This window comes from Odocoileus virginianus, chromosome 11 (assembly GCF_023699985.2).
Source record: "Odocoileus virginianus isolate 20LAN1187 ecotype Illinois chromosome 11, Ovbor_1.2, whole genome shotgun sequence".
Classification (NCBI taxonomy): Eukaryota; Metazoa; Chordata; class Mammalia; order Artiodactyla; family Cervidae; genus Odocoileus; species Odocoileus virginianus.
The window spans coordinates 8,782,149-8,800,637 of record NC_069684.1 but is presented as its reverse complement, the minus strand read 5'-3'; the positions used below and the strand labels follow the sequence as shown (position 1 = coordinate 8,800,637).

At 35.3% G+C, this 18,489-nt stretch overlaps 1 protein-coding gene across 3 annotated transcripts in view; it reads left to right on the top strand.

Moving 5' to 3' along the window:
• Positions 1-18,489, top strand: part of LPGAT1 (lysophosphatidylglycerol acyltransferase 1) — an 80,047-nt gene that overhangs the window by 35,647 nt on the left and 25,911 nt on the right. For all 3 annotated transcript variants that reach the window (XM_070473901.1, XM_070473903.1, XM_070473902.1), the window contains 4 exons: positions 2,064-2,182; positions 7,572-7,667; positions 10,391-10,664; positions 13,901-14,027. In XM_070473901.1, coding sequence (XP_070330002.1) covers positions 2,064-2,182; positions 7,572-7,667; positions 10,391-10,664; positions 13,901-14,027 — 616 coding nt within the window. The remainder of the gene's footprint in view (positions 1-2,063; positions 2,183-7,571; positions 7,668-10,390; positions 10,665-13,900; positions 14,028-18,489) is intronic.

Below are 18,489 nucleotides of genomic sequence, written 5' to 3'. Positions count from 1 at the left end.
CCTTACTTCAATCTTTCCCAGCATCAGGGTCTTTTCTAATGAGTCAGTTCTTTGCATCAGGCGCCCAAAGTATTGGAGCTTCAGCCAGTATCATTTCATATTAGTGTATAGATGCTATGATTGTATAATATTCTATTGCATGGATATATTATAATTTATTTAACTAGTCAACTCCCCAGTTTTCCCCATCACACACCACTTTAGAAACTTCTATGAATTTGAGCTGCTCTGTCTTTTTAGTTGCTTTCATCTTTGCTTTTATAAATGATGCTGCAGTAAAGAGCTTTGCATGTGTGTCATTTTACACGTAAGTATGTTTGTAAGATGAATTCCTAGAAGTGGAATGGCTGGCTAAAAAGATTTTTACATTTCTTAGTTCTCATATAGATTGCCAGATTGACTTCCAAACTCTTGTACCAATTTATACTCCCACCCCCCACACATACAACATATGATATATCAGCTGTTCAGATAAGTTTAAGTAAAGTTAGCTTGTCAGCTAAACTTCACTGGCACCTTGGGAAAGGAAAGGCCACTCTGAAGGAAAGCCGTTGCACTGGACTGTCCCCAGTGTTCTACCTCTGTTCCTTAAAGATTACTTGACATCTGCAATGTGGTTTCCATTCTGCATTCATTTAAGAATCTTAAAGTAAAAGGTTTCAGCACACGGTGTTAGCTACTTGTGTTTTAGTAATAACTTCTGAGAGAATGATTATGCAAGTAGATACCACAGCTGATTGAAGGCAAAAGAAGAAGAGGGCGGCAGAGGCTGAGATGGTTAGATAGCATCACTGAGTCAATGGATACGAATCTGAGCAAACTCTAGCAGATAGTGAAGGACAGGGAGGCCTGGTGTGCTGCAGTTCATGAGGGTGCTAAGAGTTGGACAAGACTTAACAACTGAACAATAGTAACAACCACAACTGAAGATATGTTCAACCTAGCTGAAATTCCCTTAATACAAATTTTTTAAAATGAAGGCATAGATGCTTTGCTTAGATTTTAATAGAAAGAAAAAATTAGCAGAACTCTTTTCTCAAATGTTGTCTTAAGAGCAGCTCCACTATACTGGGGTGACAGTGAAGTGCTGCTGCGGAGGAGTGGGGGCTGGCAGAGGTAAAGCAGGTGAGCTCCAGGTCTCCTACCCGTTTCCTCCAGAACTACTACACACAGGGAGCCCAGCTTCTTTCCTCATAGCAGGGAGTGAGATGAGTCAATACTAGTGTATATTCAGTCTCTGGTAATTTGTGTCAGACATTTGAAGAACCTAGAAGCTTCTCCGTAGAATCCTGATGTGAAACTGCCGTTTAATTTTATCTTTTGTGTGTGTAGTAAGTGTGCTATAAAATGAGGCATACCTGCTTGGAGATATCACTGTTTTCCTTACAGTGTACATATAGGTTTTGGTGCAATGATTTTTCATCTGGAAATTTTTAATAAATGTAACATCTTTAATTAGTTTTCTTATAAAAGGAAAATGTTTACACATTTTATAATATTTGCGTATTTTATTCTAAAGTAGAATTTAAGGATCTTTGGGAACCGCCTCCCAATGAAGATCAGTACTAATAGTTTTGAATTCATTCCCCCAGACTTTTTTCAATGTGTTAAATTACATGTAAATTTTATTCCTTCTTTGAAAAAATGGGATCATATTATATATACTGTTTTGTGATTTGTTTACTTGATAAGAAGTCTTTTGAGGTTAGTGTATAGAGATATCTTCCATTCTTTAATGAATTTATACTCTTTCATTGTATGAAAATTATCCATTCCCATTGGTGAACTAATTATCGTTTATGCATATTTTTGCCCATTTGGACAAATGTTTCTGTAGAATAAACTCTTAAATTGAATTTCTAAATCAAAGGTGTGGCCATTTTACATTTTCATGGATTTTTTTTGGGTCTCTCTAAAATATGAACATCCTGATTTTTCTAGGAAATATACTTTTAGGAAATAAACTTTCAGAAGTTTTAATGTGCACCAGTGTTTCTAACATAAGGTTTCTGGAAATAGATAAATCTTTAAAATGACAGCTTTGAAACTTTTTGTCCTTACAGTGATGGAGTGGGGGGAAGATATTAAAACAATTTCAGAAGATGAAGCAGTCATGTTGGTGAACCATCAGGCAACAGGAGATGTGTGCACTCTGATGATGTGCCTCCAGGACAAAGGACTGGTAAGCCATACTGAAGGCAGAGACAGACTGCGGGAAAGAGGGGTTGACAGAGGGTCAGCTGAGTATCTTACTACAGTTGGGAATGTAGGGATACACTTTAATATGCTTACTTTTCCTGAAAATTTAGAAAAATCTTGAAAAAAAATATATTGTATATATAATTCTAAATCACTCTAAGAGAAATTTATAGACTTAAAGAAAACCAACTGGGATAACGCGGATTATACCTCCATGAAGCTTTTTTTTTTTTTTTTTTAAAGAACTGAAATGAAAGCAAAGTTAATATGGTTCAACATAGGGCTGTCTTGAGGTGAGTGGTGGATTGCCAGTTTGAGAAATCCAACCACATAAGACTGAAGAATAAAATTGGATGGGGAATGAGGTGATCTTGGGGATTTTTAGCCAGAAGAAAGTAAGGTAGATATTATTTTGAATTTCACTTAGAAAGCAAATTGAAAGGAAAGATAGCACGTCCATTTTATTCAGTGTTCTAGGGCTGTGTTTGAACTGTTGATTTCACATTGCTTATATTAATAACTAAAATATATTTATAAAATGGGAGGATATGAAATCAATGCTTAACATTAAAAGAATTAACACCTTAGGAGAAGGTAAAGAGGTTATGTTCATAGAAAAGTAAATAAATAGAAAGTATATAGAGTTAATGGAGTTAGTATTTGGCCTAATAATGAAGAAACCAATAGGTATTTTATCAGTGTTTCATGTTCATGGTCACCAACTGTAAATATAGAAGAACGTCATCCTATAAGATGTCCTCTTAAAGGAACTGATAAACTAGTGATACATGAAGAGACGGAATAGCAAACAATACTTAATTACAAAGAAAAGTATTTGGTGGAAGGTGAGCTCACCATGTACTTGGTGGATATAGAAAACTTTGTGGAGAGAAGGACATAAACTTGACCTGAAAGGTTTGAGTAGAACTTAAGCAGAGTAGTGAAGCAAGGGCCTCTTCCGTAGTGAAATAATCGTGGCCAAAACCCAAGGCAAGAATACACCTGATGTGTTTAGGTCCTCAGAGTTTGATTCAGCAAGTCAAGGGTCAGAAAATGAGATGAGAGTAAATGGAAAAGGTTTGCTTATTATGAAATCTGTTTTTGTTGTTTATCTGAGAAGCAAAGGCATTATTTTGATAGAATGTAGAATAAATTCAATAATTTCTTATATTCAAATTGTTGAAATAACATCACTATATAGATGTATTTGCATTTATAATAATATATCACCTGTCCTCTAAATTATTGCTATTAAAATTTTGTAAAAACTAGTTTTTTGGACTTCTCTGGTGGTCCAGTGGTTAAGACTCTGTTTCCACTGCAAGGGGCATAGGTTCGATCCCTGGTTGGGGAAATAAGATCCCACATGCCGTGAGGTGTGGGCCCCCCCAAAAAAACCCCCTATTTGGCTTTATATCAAGGAGAACATTTTTATTCTTACTGATAAGATACTTATAGTGATTTTTCCGAGGGCCTATGATGTCTTCCATTGGGTTTTGAGTCTCAAAAAGTGCTTAAAATGATAAGTATAAATATCCTAACTTTGGTACTCTTAACTTCAGTTTGGCAGAAATGATGACTGTATTAGTCAGAATATAGGTAATCTGAGATTCACCAATATTGTGGACAAAAGAAATTTTGGTTTATTTGTTTGCTTTTGTAAAAAGATTTCAGTTGGTCTTCTGCTCATTTTTCTGTCCAGAATTATTCCCATTTTCAGATTAGTTATACTAAATATTTTTTACCATCTGATATTACCAAATAATGTGAAATTTAGAGAATTTTTATCTTGTTTCATAAAGGAGTAGTTGAAAAATAAAAGGTAGAACATTATGATCTCTACCTCCTACCTAGTAAGTGTAGGGCAATATTAATTTATACTCACAAGTAGAAATGTTTGCTTGATTAATTGCATACTCCTTGGGCACTTTCAAAGAAAGAAAGCTAATGTCAGTTTAAAACTGGCCCACTAGGGCTTCCCTGGTGGCTCAGATGGTAAAGAATCTGCCTGCAATGCAGGAGACCCGGGTTCGATTCCTGGGTCAGGAAGATCCCCTAGAGAAGGAAATGGCAACCCACTCCAGTATGCTTGCCTGGAAAATCCCATGGACAGAGGAACCCATTGGGTTGCAAAGAGTCAGACATGACTGAGCGAGTTAACACTTAAAAATATTAGTTTAATGGTGATATAAGTGTAATATAGCTTTTTGAATTCAGGAATTCCTGTGGTACCTGTCATTATTCCTTTGTGGAGCAGGGGCACTGCTTGCATTTTGGTAGGACAGCACTGTTGTTCTCAACTGTCCTGCTGGAATTGTTTTCCTTATCCGGCTGCAACCTACTGCATGCTAGTAGAACTCCCTAGCTATTGTGACAGCCAAAACTGTCCTTGCAGATTTCTAAACTGGAGAACCATTGACTTTACTAACATTTCAGAATGATATAAAGAATGGAGCCATTTATGTAAGCCTCTCCAGATGTTTGAATATGTAGAAACTCCATGCTTATGGGTAAAGGATAATTAATATAGAGGATAAAGCACAAGCTGGAATCAAGATTGCTGGGAGAAATATCAATAACCTCAGATACACAGATGACACCACCCTTATGGCAGAAAGTGAAGAAGAACTAAAGAGCCTCTTGATAAAAGTGAAAGAGGAAAGTGAAAAAGGTGGCTTCAAGCTCAACATTCAGAAAACTAAGATCATGGCATCTGGTCCCATCACTTCATGGCAAATAGATGGGAAACAGTGGAAACAGTCGCAGATTTTATTTTTGGGGGCTCCAGAATCACTGCAGATGGTGACTGCAGCCATGAAATAAAAAGATGCTTACTCCTTGGAAAAACAGTTATGACCAACCTAGATAGCATATTAAAAAGCAGAGACATTACTTTGCCAACAAAGTCCATCTAGTCAAGACTATGGTTTTTCCAGTGGTCATGTATGGATGTGAGAGTTGGACTGTGAAGAAAGCTGAGCACCAAAAAATTGATGCTTTTGAACTGTGGTGTTGGAGAAGACTCTTGAGAGTCCCTTGGACTGCAAGGAGATCCAACCAGTCCATCCTAAAGGAGATCAGTCCTGGGTGTTCATTGGAAGGACTGATGCTAAAGCTGAAACTCTAATACTTTGGCCACCTGATGTGAAGAGTTGACTCATTGGAAAAGACCCTGCTACTGGGAAGGACTGGGGGCAGGAGGAGAAGGGGGCGACAGAGGATGAGATGGTTGGATGGCATCACCAACTCAATGAACATGAATTTGAGTAAACTCTGGGAGTTGGTGGACAGGGAGGCCTGGCGTGCTGCAGTCCATGGGGTCACAAAGAGTTGAACATGACTGAGCGACTGAACTGAACTGAACTTTGTTCCTTGGAAATACCTAGCAGTGTTCTGACAGATAACCTGTAAAATGTCGACTAAGTTGACTCAGGCGGCTTGTGTTTACTGACTTCCTTTTTTCAGGAATATGAGTCAAAGGATTAGTTATATTTTCTAAATATTCTAGTACCTTTTTAAGAAATGTCTCTAAAGTGAGGGGTCTTGCCCTTTCATGGCAGCTGATGATAAAACTAAGAATTTTCATTTCTACTAATAGAACTCTATTGGACATGTAATATATATTGACTTGTAATATTTCTGCTAAAATAAGTTAGGACAGAAGATAGCTTGACTGTCTTATTGAATTTGTTTTAGATTACTTTCTAACTGAGGAGGTAAATCCGCTATAAATGTAAAATTAAACATAAAAGCTAGTTACTTTAGTATTGATATATTAAACCCAGAGATCAATAATTTGCAGCCACACTTCATACTGTGTATAAAACTCAAAGATTTTACACGTTGAATCCACTTGCTTTTTGTTTTGTTTCTTGGGAAACTTTTCAGTAAATTCCATTTACTTCAGATCTCAAATTTATTTACACAAAGTAGTTATCATTACAAAGCAAAACAAGATTAAACATGAGATGTTGGTAATTATTTTATTCTGTTAATTGATTTGAAAATCAGTCTTTCACTGGGCATGTGTCTTTACTTTCTAAAGTTATTTTATATAGTAAAACTGGTGGAATAGGAGTCGTGCAACTGAATTATTTAGTAATGCTGAAAAATTAAGGCAGAAGCTCGAGTATTATATTATTTGTGGGGTTTTATGTTTTTGTAAAAGCAACACATGGGTGTCAATGCTTCATTTTTCCCTTATATATTCATACAATTTTGTGCTTAGAGATGGAATTTATGTTTGTTATTCCTGTAGGAACTGAAGTAGAGCTCTGTTGCATTCTTGATTGAGGCTGTAGTTTTCACTTTATTTATTTAAGGCTTATAACAGGGGATGCTATTATCTCAGCAGGGGAGAGCAATTAATGAATTCATTAACTAGATCCTGTTTACACTTCTTTTTAATTTTGAAATTTTGCTTCTCCTCCTGATAGAGTATTAATTCTTATCAGCAATGGATAATATTTTTGTGTTTAAGAAACAGTATTTTTATGGTGGTAAAGAGTATGGCTTTGTATAAACTAACAAATACACTTCATAGTAGAATGTGTAAATCACACTACTGAATTAATTTTTTAAAATGTACAGTGTATTTATTGAGTAAATGAATTGTTTAGTGTTCTTTTTGTTGAACATTTTTATATTTTTGTATTTATATCTTTATATTTTTTGACTTTTAATATTTTAACCATTAAGGTAAAGTCACATTTTATAAAGCCTTAAAAAAGATGTTAACAAAGATATTAAGGCTTTTATAAAGCCTTAATAAAAATGTTAATCGCTCAGTCGTATCTGACTTTGCAGCCCCAAGGACTGTAGTGCACCAGGCTCCTCTGTCCGTGGGATTCTCCAGGCAGGGATACTGGAGTGGGTTGCCATTTCCTCCTCCAGGGGATCTTCCTCACCCAGGGATCAAACCTGGGTCTCCTGCATTGCAGGCAGATTCTTTACCATCTGAGCTATTAGGGAAGCCCTTACAAAGCCTTAGTACTTATTAAACTCATAGCCCTCATTTGCTAATTTAGGCATATTGTATTGTTTCAGAATAACTTTACAAGTTATGTAAGAATTACCAGTGATGATGTTTACATAGAACAAATTAGAAATCATTAAGTTCAAATTTAAGTTAATTCATTTTATCTGTTACCCAGTGATATATATATCTGTGATTTAAGAATCCAAGACTTGGAATCAAGACCTGTAATTTTTCATGTAGCACTTTATTTGTAGAAATAGCATTAGATTTTAAATATTTAGGTTAATGAAAAGTATGGTTGGATGATTATGCTTAAAATTTAGATACTGGCTAGACTATACTCAGTATTTTTTCTATCCAATATTTAATTATTTTTTGCTTTTAAATATTTCAGGTTGTTGCTCAGATGATGTGGTTGATGGATCATATTTTTAAATACACAAACTTTGGAATTGTTTCTCTAATTCATGGAGACTTCTTTATAAGACAGGTAACTAATGAGCATTTTTTCCATAGTGAGAGTCTTGATCAGTCTGATTCTTTAGTGTAAAAAGAGACATCACAAAACTAATTAAAATAGGTAGAGCCTCTTCTAGTTATCTCAGGGAGCTGGGAATCTGTTCCCTAAAACAGAGTTTGAATAATTTCAGTCTGAATTTGAGTATGTATAAGTATTAAAAATGCAAATATTTTCATCTCTACTCTCCTCCTCCCTTTCTAAACAGTTTTCAAGCACCTGCCACATTCTCAGCTCTTCTGAGATCACTGTTGATTTTATTTACTAGTCACTGTTACATGACACAGAAGATACCTAAATTAGCAACTGTGAGATTGTTAAATAAGATTACCAGTAGGGAGAATATTAAATAATTAAATAAATAAGAGAAAATATTTTGTGAATTCATAATATGAAAACTGAGTACATCAGGTTTCTGTAAATCCAGAAAAACCTTAGAGGAGAACATAATACATGGCATAAATTTAAAGAATGAGTATGAGTTTGATGGATGAAGATGGATTGGGAATGGATCCCAAGCATTAGGAATAGTTTAGTAGGAAAAAAAATACCTATCAAAATAGTGTTTCTCTGATATCCTGCTTAGAGTCACATGCTTTATTTTCTCAAAACTGGATAACTGAAAGATGATATCAAGAGTTTTTATGTATGGTAATGCCACACTAATCTACTGTTTATATATTTAGCAACTTCACCTTGGATGGCGCAGTACCTTGTACATATTAATTTATTTAATGAATTGCTGGTGAATCTAATTAAACCTCTTCTGAGAACTGCAAATTCAGAAATAATATGGAATAATGTAGAAAAACTTCTGAGCTCTATGAAAATACATATCCCAAAACACATAAACTTTGCTCCAGACAGTTTTATGTACAAAACATTTTTTTTTTTCCTATTCTGTATAATTGATTCATTCCTTCTGGGAAGGCCCTTGGTTTTTCTGAGCAGAGAGATGGGAAAAAAAGCAGGCTTGGAACCTCAGGAAGAACTGAGAATGGGGATTGGCCACAATAAGACAAACAAAATAAGCAGATCAACTTATAAGTGATTCAGAGCAACTTAATGAAGAAACTAACCTAACATCTTAGTGTCGCTGGAGGAAAAGACAGCAGAACTGACAGTTGAAGCAGTCTGGGTGGAGTCCAGAGGAAAAGCTGTATGAACTGCTTAGGAATCTGAGGAAATTATTGAATTTATGGTGTTGTAACAGTTGACCTTGTTACCATGATGATCCTTAGGCCTCAAGAAGAGGCTAAATTAAACTAAATTATCAGTGAACTTTGAGGAGTTGAAAATAGAAAATAATGTACTCCAAAACATTTCCTTTTTTTATTAAAGTGTTTTGCATACTTAAGACCATATTTCAGATTATTGGAGAGACCTAGAAATTCACTTAGAAAGAGCAAATATATTTTCCCTGTTAGATAGTAATTAAAATCTATAACTTGAGGGTAAGAGAGAGAGAAAAAAAAATTAATATTAAAATCTCTTGGGCCTTTGTTACTAGACATTTTTAATAAAATATTTCCAAGGATATTAAAAATAGTTTACATGTAGTCTTGGGAACTTAATAAATAAAGTTTAATCATAATCAGTTCCATAAATCAGCTAAGAAAATTGTTACTTGTTTTGCATTTGGAATAATTTAAAGACTGAAAGCATACAAATTATTTGGGGGAGCTTCTGTAATTTTGTTGGCTGGAAAATTACTAGCAAATTGATCATACTGAAAGGAAGAACCTTTCTAATATTTAGTCATAAGTTTGGGACTTTCCTGAAAAGGCTTCTGAATTCTTTTTTTCAGTATCCAAGTTATCCTCTTTCCTTACTTTCCCTCACAACTGAGACCCAGTCCATCAGAACATCCTGTTAGCATTTAGACTTTTTCCTGAATGTATGCACCTCTCATCTATATCCTGTAGTTGAATCTCATCAAACTCCCCTGTCCAGACTCTACAGCAGTCTCCTTATTTCCTGCAGTCTTCTTGTCACCAGAGCCAGAAGATATTTAATGTAAATAAGATCATGACTTTCCCTTTTTGAAAACTGTTTAATGACATCCCATCCCAAATTACTACTCACCAAACTCAAGGCCTTTCTCATATGATCTCCACCTCTCTGCAGTTCTCAGCCACACTGACCTTGTCATGCTCTCTGAAATGCCGAGGTTACTCCCACCTCAGGGCCCTTTGTCTCTTTTGTCCTTGTCACTTTTGTCTCTGCCACTCATGTTCACATGGCTTATTCTCTCACATTGTCAGCTCTTTGCTTAAATTTCACCTCCCTGGAGTTGCTTCCCCCGACCCTGTTGCATTTCTCCAGCCTCTTACTCTTCTTCCTAACACTTATCACCAGTTGCATGAATCCTCCATGAGGGTGTCTTACTTTTCTATCTCTAAAGACGTGCCTGGCAAGTAAGTAGTAGGTACTCCGTAAATACTCACTAATGATGAGTGAATAAACTCTCAGGGGCAATTAGAGCAATTTGTTTCTGCAGAGAGAAGGGTTTATTTATGTAAGTGTTAATAACTTCCTTTTGCCACTGTGGTCAAAAGGGGAAGTAACAGGGTGCAGGGGGAAGTCACTATTCTAGTCTGTGTTTGGGATTTACTCTGGAAGCAGTAATTTCTAGCATTTATGGTCTTTAAATTTCAAACTTGCCTATACTTATTATACATGTATCTACCCTCTAGGGAAAATCTCATCGTGACCAACAGCTTCTTCTTCTTAAGAAGCACCTAGAAAATAATTACAGGAGCAGAGATCGAAAATGGATTGTTCTATTTCCAGAAGGGGGCTTCCTCAGGAAGAGGCGAGAAACCAGTCAGTCATTTGCCAAGAAAAATAACTTGCCATTTCTTACACATGTCACTTTGCCGAGAGTTGGGGCAACAAAAATTATTTTGCGTGCACTTGTAGCACGACAGGAAAATGGGAGTCCAGCAGGAGGAGACACTAAGGAGTTAGGTATGATGGTTTTTAGCGTTGTTTTCTTTTCTTGGAATTAGAGGCTTTTCTGGAGTTCTTTTTTATATTTATAATTTTGTTGAATAGAAATAATACTGAGGAAGAAGATGAAAATATAATTTAAAATATTCATTTGTTTGGCTGTGTTGGGTTTTAGTTGCAGCTCATGGCTCACATGTGGGATCTTAGTTCCCCAACCTGGAATTGAGCCCGCATCCCCTGCATTGGAAGGCACATCCTAAACCACTGGACTGCCAGGGAAGTCCTGAAAATATAACTTTTTAATGTTACTATTTACAAAGTAGTCCATGCTTACAGTAATTTTTTCAAATAGTATAGGAATATATAAGGTCAAAGGTGTCTTTCCCTTCCTGTATACCTTTCTCCTGGCATCCCCACTGCTTCAGCTGCCATCCCTGTAAATATCTTTTCACATTTGTGGAGCATGTAAGTAGTGTAAATTCCTATAAGTGGAATTACTATATTAAAAGATATAGGAATAGAAATGACTAATTTGAAAAACTATAAGCAAATGAAATTGTAATTATATATATATTGCATTTATCAAATTTAGAAAGTTTTTTTTTGTTTTTAATACAAAGAATGAGTTTAATACGTTTGGGCAATATTTATTGAAAGTCTTAAAATTTTGATTAGTTACTCCACTGCATATAATACTTACCTGATCTGAAATACTGGCGCAGTAGTTTATCACAGAATTATGTCAAATGGCAGGAAATTGGAAATAGCCAGAAGAGAGAATAGATACGTAATTATTAAATATCCATCTAACAGAATACAACACAGCCATTATGAATGATGTCTATGGACTTAGAAAATGCTTCTGCTCTATAATATTAATGGAGTAGGAGGAACATAACAACTCTTGTGTAAACAGTATGAGCTTAAATATGTAAATAATAAGGCAGTAGAAAATTTGTGAAAGGAAAGATTCCAGAATATTAGTGATTGCTTCTCTGAGTTGTAACATTATGGATAATTTCCCCCATTTCTTAATACTTTCCTGAATTGAAAAAAAATATTACATACTACTTTTATGACCAGGAAAAAGTAAATCACCCTCAAAGATGCAGCTCTCTTGCAGATAGTCTGGTGAGGTATGCAGATCTGCAGCATCTATTGTACAGACAACGTGTCTGTTTCCTTAGTAGCATTTTGCTATTTCTTTTAATAGTCTTTAGATAAAATAAAACTGGAAATGATGGACCCTCAGAAATATGTGTTATTTTAGATGGCAGTAAGGGTCAGATATAAAAATCATGCCATGAGATTTTGCTGAGTTCTTTTATTTGTTTTTTCCAAACAGCTGTCTGGCAGTCAGCTCTCTTGATCTTTCATCATCTATTAAAAAGACAAATTGAAAGAGTCTTTTAATAGAAAAGGAAGGTTCGGAATAGCTTCACGGCTGCAGAGACACTGTAGCAATGTCAGCCAAGCCAAAGCTTGAAGGCAAAGGTCTTCCAAACAGGATTAATTGCACTAATAAAGGCTGCTGTTTTTAAATAGTTTTACCCAGTCAGTATTCTGTAGTGGTCTAGGTCCCAAAGGAATGGGTACTTATCATATTGATTACACACAAGGGAAGAAAAATGTTTTGTTTTGTTTTCTTTTCCTTTTGGAGAGAAACAGTCTATTTATAACCAAAGTGAAATTGTTTATTACTTTTCTTCCCTTAGTTGAAATTTTTAGGCCTCTCACCTTCTGAGATGGCCCACACTCTGTGGAGTGTGTTTCTTCCAGGGCTGCACTCGCCTTCTGAGACAGATCACGTTCTGTCTATGGGATGTGTATCTCTCCAAATAAATCCACTTCTTACCTGTCAAGAAAAAAAAAAATTTTTTATTCTAGTAGATTAGGAAAAATCCCATAAGAAATGCTATAAAACTGTGTACCCCAAAACTAGTTTTACTTATATTTTACCTTTTCTTCTCTGTTTTGGTATTTGTATTTTATTTTATTTTTTTAGTGTTCATATTCACTATTTAGTATTTTATTCTATATAAACACAAACCATGCCTTCATGTTGGTTTTAAACATGTAAGCATAAACATGTAAAAATAAAATTGTATCTAATTAACTTTAAAAGGATTAGTATTTTCATTTTGTATGATTTAATCAATATTAAACTGAACTCTGGTGATTTTTCCCAACCATTTTATTATAAAAATTTTTAAACATACATAAAAATTAAAAGAACTTTGCAGTTTTGCAGTTAGCAGACCAACTAGATTTTACAGTTAACACTTTACTGTATTTGTTTTATCACATGTCTCTCCATCCTTCTATCTGTCTGTTAGTCCATCTTGGTGGTTTTTTTTGTTTTTTTTTTTAACGCAACTCAAGGTAAGTTGCAGTCATCACTTTAGCCCCAAACATTTCAGCCTATATGTCATGGGTAGCTTGTTAAAATGTCTCTCTTTACCTAACACTATTCCTTCAGCAATATATTATTTAAAAATTAAATTTTTTAAACTTATTTCTTATATGAGTATTTTTTCCCCTTTAGAATGTTATCTAAAATTTCAAAAGAATTTTAGGCCAGGTTTTAATTATTTGACATTTTAAGTAAGATATTGTTGATTCCTTCTGTATATTTGGCCTTATGTTTAAAAAGTAAGTTTTATTGTTTTAAAGATCCTTTAATTACTTCAAACAAAGGATAGACCTTTACACTATAAAGTCTACCGATTAGCATTCTCTGTGAGGATTCCCCTCTCAATTCCTGCTCAACTTTGTACCCTGAGCTGGGAACAGAAGCAGCGTGCAGAGGACTGAAGTAAGCAGAACTTCCCCAGCCCCTCTCACAACAGCGGTTACCACCTGTTGTTCCTACCACAGGATGGACAGGTTTATTGCTTTATTTTTCTATAACTCTTGCCATAATGGGAGGGGTTTTTTGTTGTTGGTTTTGAACAAAAGCAGCAACTGAAGATCATGTGTGTCAATAAAATGCTTAGTTTTACTGCCTTATTAAAATATTTATTAATGTCTTCCAAGTATCACAAATCTTAGTTTTTGTATTATCTTGTGTTATATTTAGTGAATGGATTTTTTGTTTGTTTCGAGGTCTGCTTTTCACTTTCGTGATGTGATACTTTAGCTTCTGATGTTTGCAAGATGCTTTGTACTTTATATGCTTGCTGCAGGTTAGTTTTTTTTTAATGTTATTTGATGCAAATAATATAAAAATTGATCCAATTTTATATTGTTCTCAGACAACAAATCAAAAGGCCTCCAGTGGATAATAGATACAACCATAGCTTATCCCAAAGCTGAACCCATAGATATTCAAACCTGGATCCTTGGATACAGGAAACCAGCAGTCACACATGTACATTACAGGTAAGATCCTGCATTAGTATTCAGCATAAATCCAACATAAAGTACTATCTCTGTCAGCCATAGGTTGACTAGGTCACGGCATGTATTATTCTAGGCCACAAGGACACCCTGGGGGATAGGAAAAGAAAGATTGGTGTTTGGTTTGGCTGTTGGGAGGATTTTGGCTTTATTTTAACCCCTAGCTTTCTTAATTCCAAAACAGTCTGTTTACTGCATATTCTAGATTTGTCCTGTCAGGAATAACACCTTTGAAATTAAAGTAAATGAACATACATGGTACTCCTTACCTATTTTTGGTTTTCTGTTTTGTTTATTTGTTTATTGTTCTCAGAAGAATTGGTTTCTGTTCAGACTCTCCAGTTGTTTGGTTATATTTTAACATTTTTAAACAAGAATGAAATGTTTCCAATTAGAATAAGAGATTTAAAATGCAGCATTAGAAATCATATATATACAGATGTGAATAATACAAATAATGAGATTAGATCTCTTTCTCTTTTAATGTGGGGAGATTGGCAAGAAAAACTAAGTAGCATTGACTGCTTAAAGTGGGGAATAGGTGCACACAGATAGAAGGTAGTTTGGAAACTATGAAGTTCACTGAAAAATGATAATTTTGCTTAATGTTGGCATAGATATAGGTAGATTTAAAAGTCTATTCATGAATGTATTCTTTTTCTGCCATTAAGCATATCTTATCCAGAACATTACTGTTGGCCCCAAATTAGTACAAGCCAGTTTTGCTTCACGTGACATAGAAAATGTTTTTCTTCTTCATCTCAACTGACTTTTTAAAGATAAAGCAACACCCATTCTTAGAGAATTTAATTGAAATGATCACTTTGGTAATTTGGTGTAGCTAGACAAGGTAGTACTTTTGCTAGTCTCCCCCCCCCCCCCCCCCCCCCATAAAATTTAGAAGAGTATACATGTGATTGGAGGAGGAAATGGCAACTCACTCCAGTGTTCTTGCCTGGAGAATCCCATGAACAGAGGAGCCTGGTGAGCAGTCCACGGGGTTGCAAAGAGTCAGACAGGACTGAGCTACTGAAATAACAACAGCAATGCTGTGATAGCTGGGCTTCCCTGGCGACTCAGTGGTAAAGAAGGTGCCTGCCACTGCAGGAGATGAGTGTTTGACCCTTGGGTCAGAAAGATCTCCAGGAAGAGGAAATGGCAACCCGCTCCAGTATCTTGCCTGGGAAATCCCATGGACAGAGGAGCCTTGTGGGCTACAATCCGTAGGGTCACAAAGTGTTGGGCATGACAGCGTGTCCAACATGCCTTAGCAACTAAACAACAGCAACAACAACAACATGTGAGAGTCAGAAAGGAATTATTCTATTTTGCTCAGTATTTATCAGATCCCACTTATTGCATGTATTTTAATTTCTCTACTTCAAAAGAAATAATGCAATTAGTAGAAAAGTTTGCAAAGAGCCAATATAATAGATCACTACTACCACTTAAAATGCAGTTGTTTTAGAGCAAATCAAATTTGGAGATAGTAGTGACTAAATGAAACATAATGCTAGGAGAAACTCCAAGTTGAAAGCACCAAATCCTAACCACTAAACCACCAGGGAAGTGAAACTCCAAGTTGAAAGTACACACAGGTTAAAGAGAAGTTTAACAATTAATAAGTATTAAATTTGTAATAGGTTTCTGTGTATATGAAGTATTTTTATCATATTTTAAGTAGATTTCATGGAAGGTAGTCTGATGCGAAGAACTGACTCATTTGAAAAGACCCTGATGCTGGGACAGATTGAAGGCGGGAGGAGAAGGGGACGACAGAGAATGAGATGATTGGATGGCATCACTGACTCAATGGACATGAATTTGAGTAGGCTCCGGGAGTTGGTGGTGGACAGGGAAGCCTGGCGTGTTGCAGTCCATGGGGTCGCAAAGAGTTGGACACGACTGAGCGACTGAACTGAATGAACTGAACTGAAGGGAAGGTAGTAACTGTCTTTTCCGGTGCAGTCATCTTGGAGCCTGCTGAGAATAGCACAGTGTGCCTCTGGATGGCTGGAGCACTCTATTATTATACTGTAACATTGCTGACCATCAGAGTACACTTGGGAAACAATAAAATTGCCATCATTTATTTACCATTAATCAGTGGTTAGGCCATTTTAAATTTCTTTAATGCATTTCTTTTCTCTTCTTGGAAATTACTGTCAAGGCTACTAAGTGGATTCCACTACCTGTTCTGTATCTCTTTGCAACGTACTGTGACAGGTATATGGAGATCTCTGAGCAAGAAAGACATTTCCCCTACCAAGTGACTTCAGCCATAATGTGTTAGTACAATTAAGTGCTTAGAAAACATTTGGTCTTTAGTTAAATAGGAGAAGAATATCCAGTTACCAGAATGTGCAGCTGAATGTTCTTTTAGATTTTATGTTTCTGTACTGATGCTTAGGGAGAAAAATTAGAAGAATGCAATAGCTAATTTTAACTGTCCTGAAATAAACTGTTCTTTCTTCCAAAAGCAGTTTTCTACATTGTCAGTTCAATTCTTACTTCTTAGGCTTATGTTGATTTTTAGGATTTCTGGAAGAGATGAACTCTAAATATACATATTGTTGTATACTATAGAATACTTTCCTAAAATACCACATAAATGAGAAAGTTAAAATTTGTGATGTGGTTATTTATTAGATTCTATCCTATGAACAGGTAGTAAATAACAGTGCCATAAATGCATTGTTTGAGCACCAAATGATACACTGATTTTTAAAGTGCTTAAAAAGCTACGCAAAGTACTATTACTAAGATATATAAGGTTTGTATGGGTTATCGATAAATCCAGTACTAATAAATTAGCATTCTGCATAGATTGGATCTAAACTACTTTAATGGAGAAGGAAATGACAACCCACTCCAGTATTCTTGCCTGGAAAATTCCATGGACAGACAAGTCTGGTGGTACAGTCCACGGGGTCTCAAAGAGTTGGCCACAACTGAGTGACAAAGCACAAGTTACTTTAAAAGGTGTCTATTCTTTACTTCCCACTGCTATATATTATTTAACTAGGGAAATATTTTTTGTTACTATGGATACAATTGCATTATGGATCTCTTTCAAAAGTGAAGGTTGTTTTAAAAAAGGAAAGTGAAAGAAGAAAGTGAAGTCGCTCAGTCATGTCTGACTCTTTGCAACCGCATGGACTGTAGCCTGCCAGGCTCCTCTGTCCATGGGATTTTCCAGGCAAGAATACTGGAGTGGGCTGCCATTTCCTTCTCCAGGGAATCTTCCCAACCCAGGGATCTAACCCAGGTCCCCCCCGCACTGCAGGCAGACTTTACCATCTGAGCCACCAGGGAAGCCCCTTTAAAAGAGGAACTAAGGCTTAAATATGAGAACCATTTGAGGGGAACAACTTTTTCCTCCCCTTCATGTTACAGTCACGTCAAAAGACAGCTTATTCCTGTAAAGTAGAAGTGGGCATGGTGTGCTGCTGTTAAGGAATTAGTAGCAAAATTAAACATGAATTTTTTAGATTTTAATTACAGGGATAGAATGTTATAGAGATAAAAGCAAAAGTAACCTGTCCTTAATATACAGGTCTGCTTCACTCCAAATTAGAAAAACTGAGTTGGAGAAGATGATTCTGTTGTGAAGAAATAGCTTATATTTCTAAAAGTCTTAAAATAAGTTATACCCATAAGTGTAGTGGCATAGATAAATTGCTAAATAGATAATTTAAATAGATAAATTGTTACTTTCATGTCTAATTTGATTGGAACGTTGGTAACTTCAAAGGTGTTCAGTTAGAGACTTTGGGTAGTAAATTATTTTCTATTTGTAGGAGGGTGGGAATTAATTCAGAAAAGTACTTTTTAATGAATATTTTTAAAGAAAATATATTCACTAGCAAGAATGGACACGTGTTAACGTTCTGACGTATTTGCCTCAGGATAGTTTTATCAGTAAAGAAAATAAAGCATTTCTAGAATGCAATACTTGTTGAATGTATGAATGCTAAAGTTTGTGCTATTTAGACATGGACTGTCCAGTTACAGCAGCCACTAGCCACATATGCTGTTGAGCACTTAAAATGTAGCTAGTCTGATTTGAGATGTTCTGTATGTGTAAAATACACAGTGAATTGTAAAGACTAGTAGGAAAAAGGAATATAAAATATCTCACTAATAATTTTTGTTGATGATATACTAAAATGATATTTTAGACTTAGGGGATTAAAGGATTTAATCTCTTTAATGTTATTAGATGCTCTCTATTGTGTACTTTGTAAAACATTAAATTTATTTTTAAAAATAAAAGCATGTAACTATGAAAATATGTCACAGAGGGAAAAAAATCTCTCCCAGCATGCTCACATAAAATTTTTTTTTATATTTCAATATTGTTTTATGTCTGTTTATAGTGTAACACTGCTGCAGTTGTAATATGCATAAATGTTATTTTTATTCTACTTTATTCCACATTGCA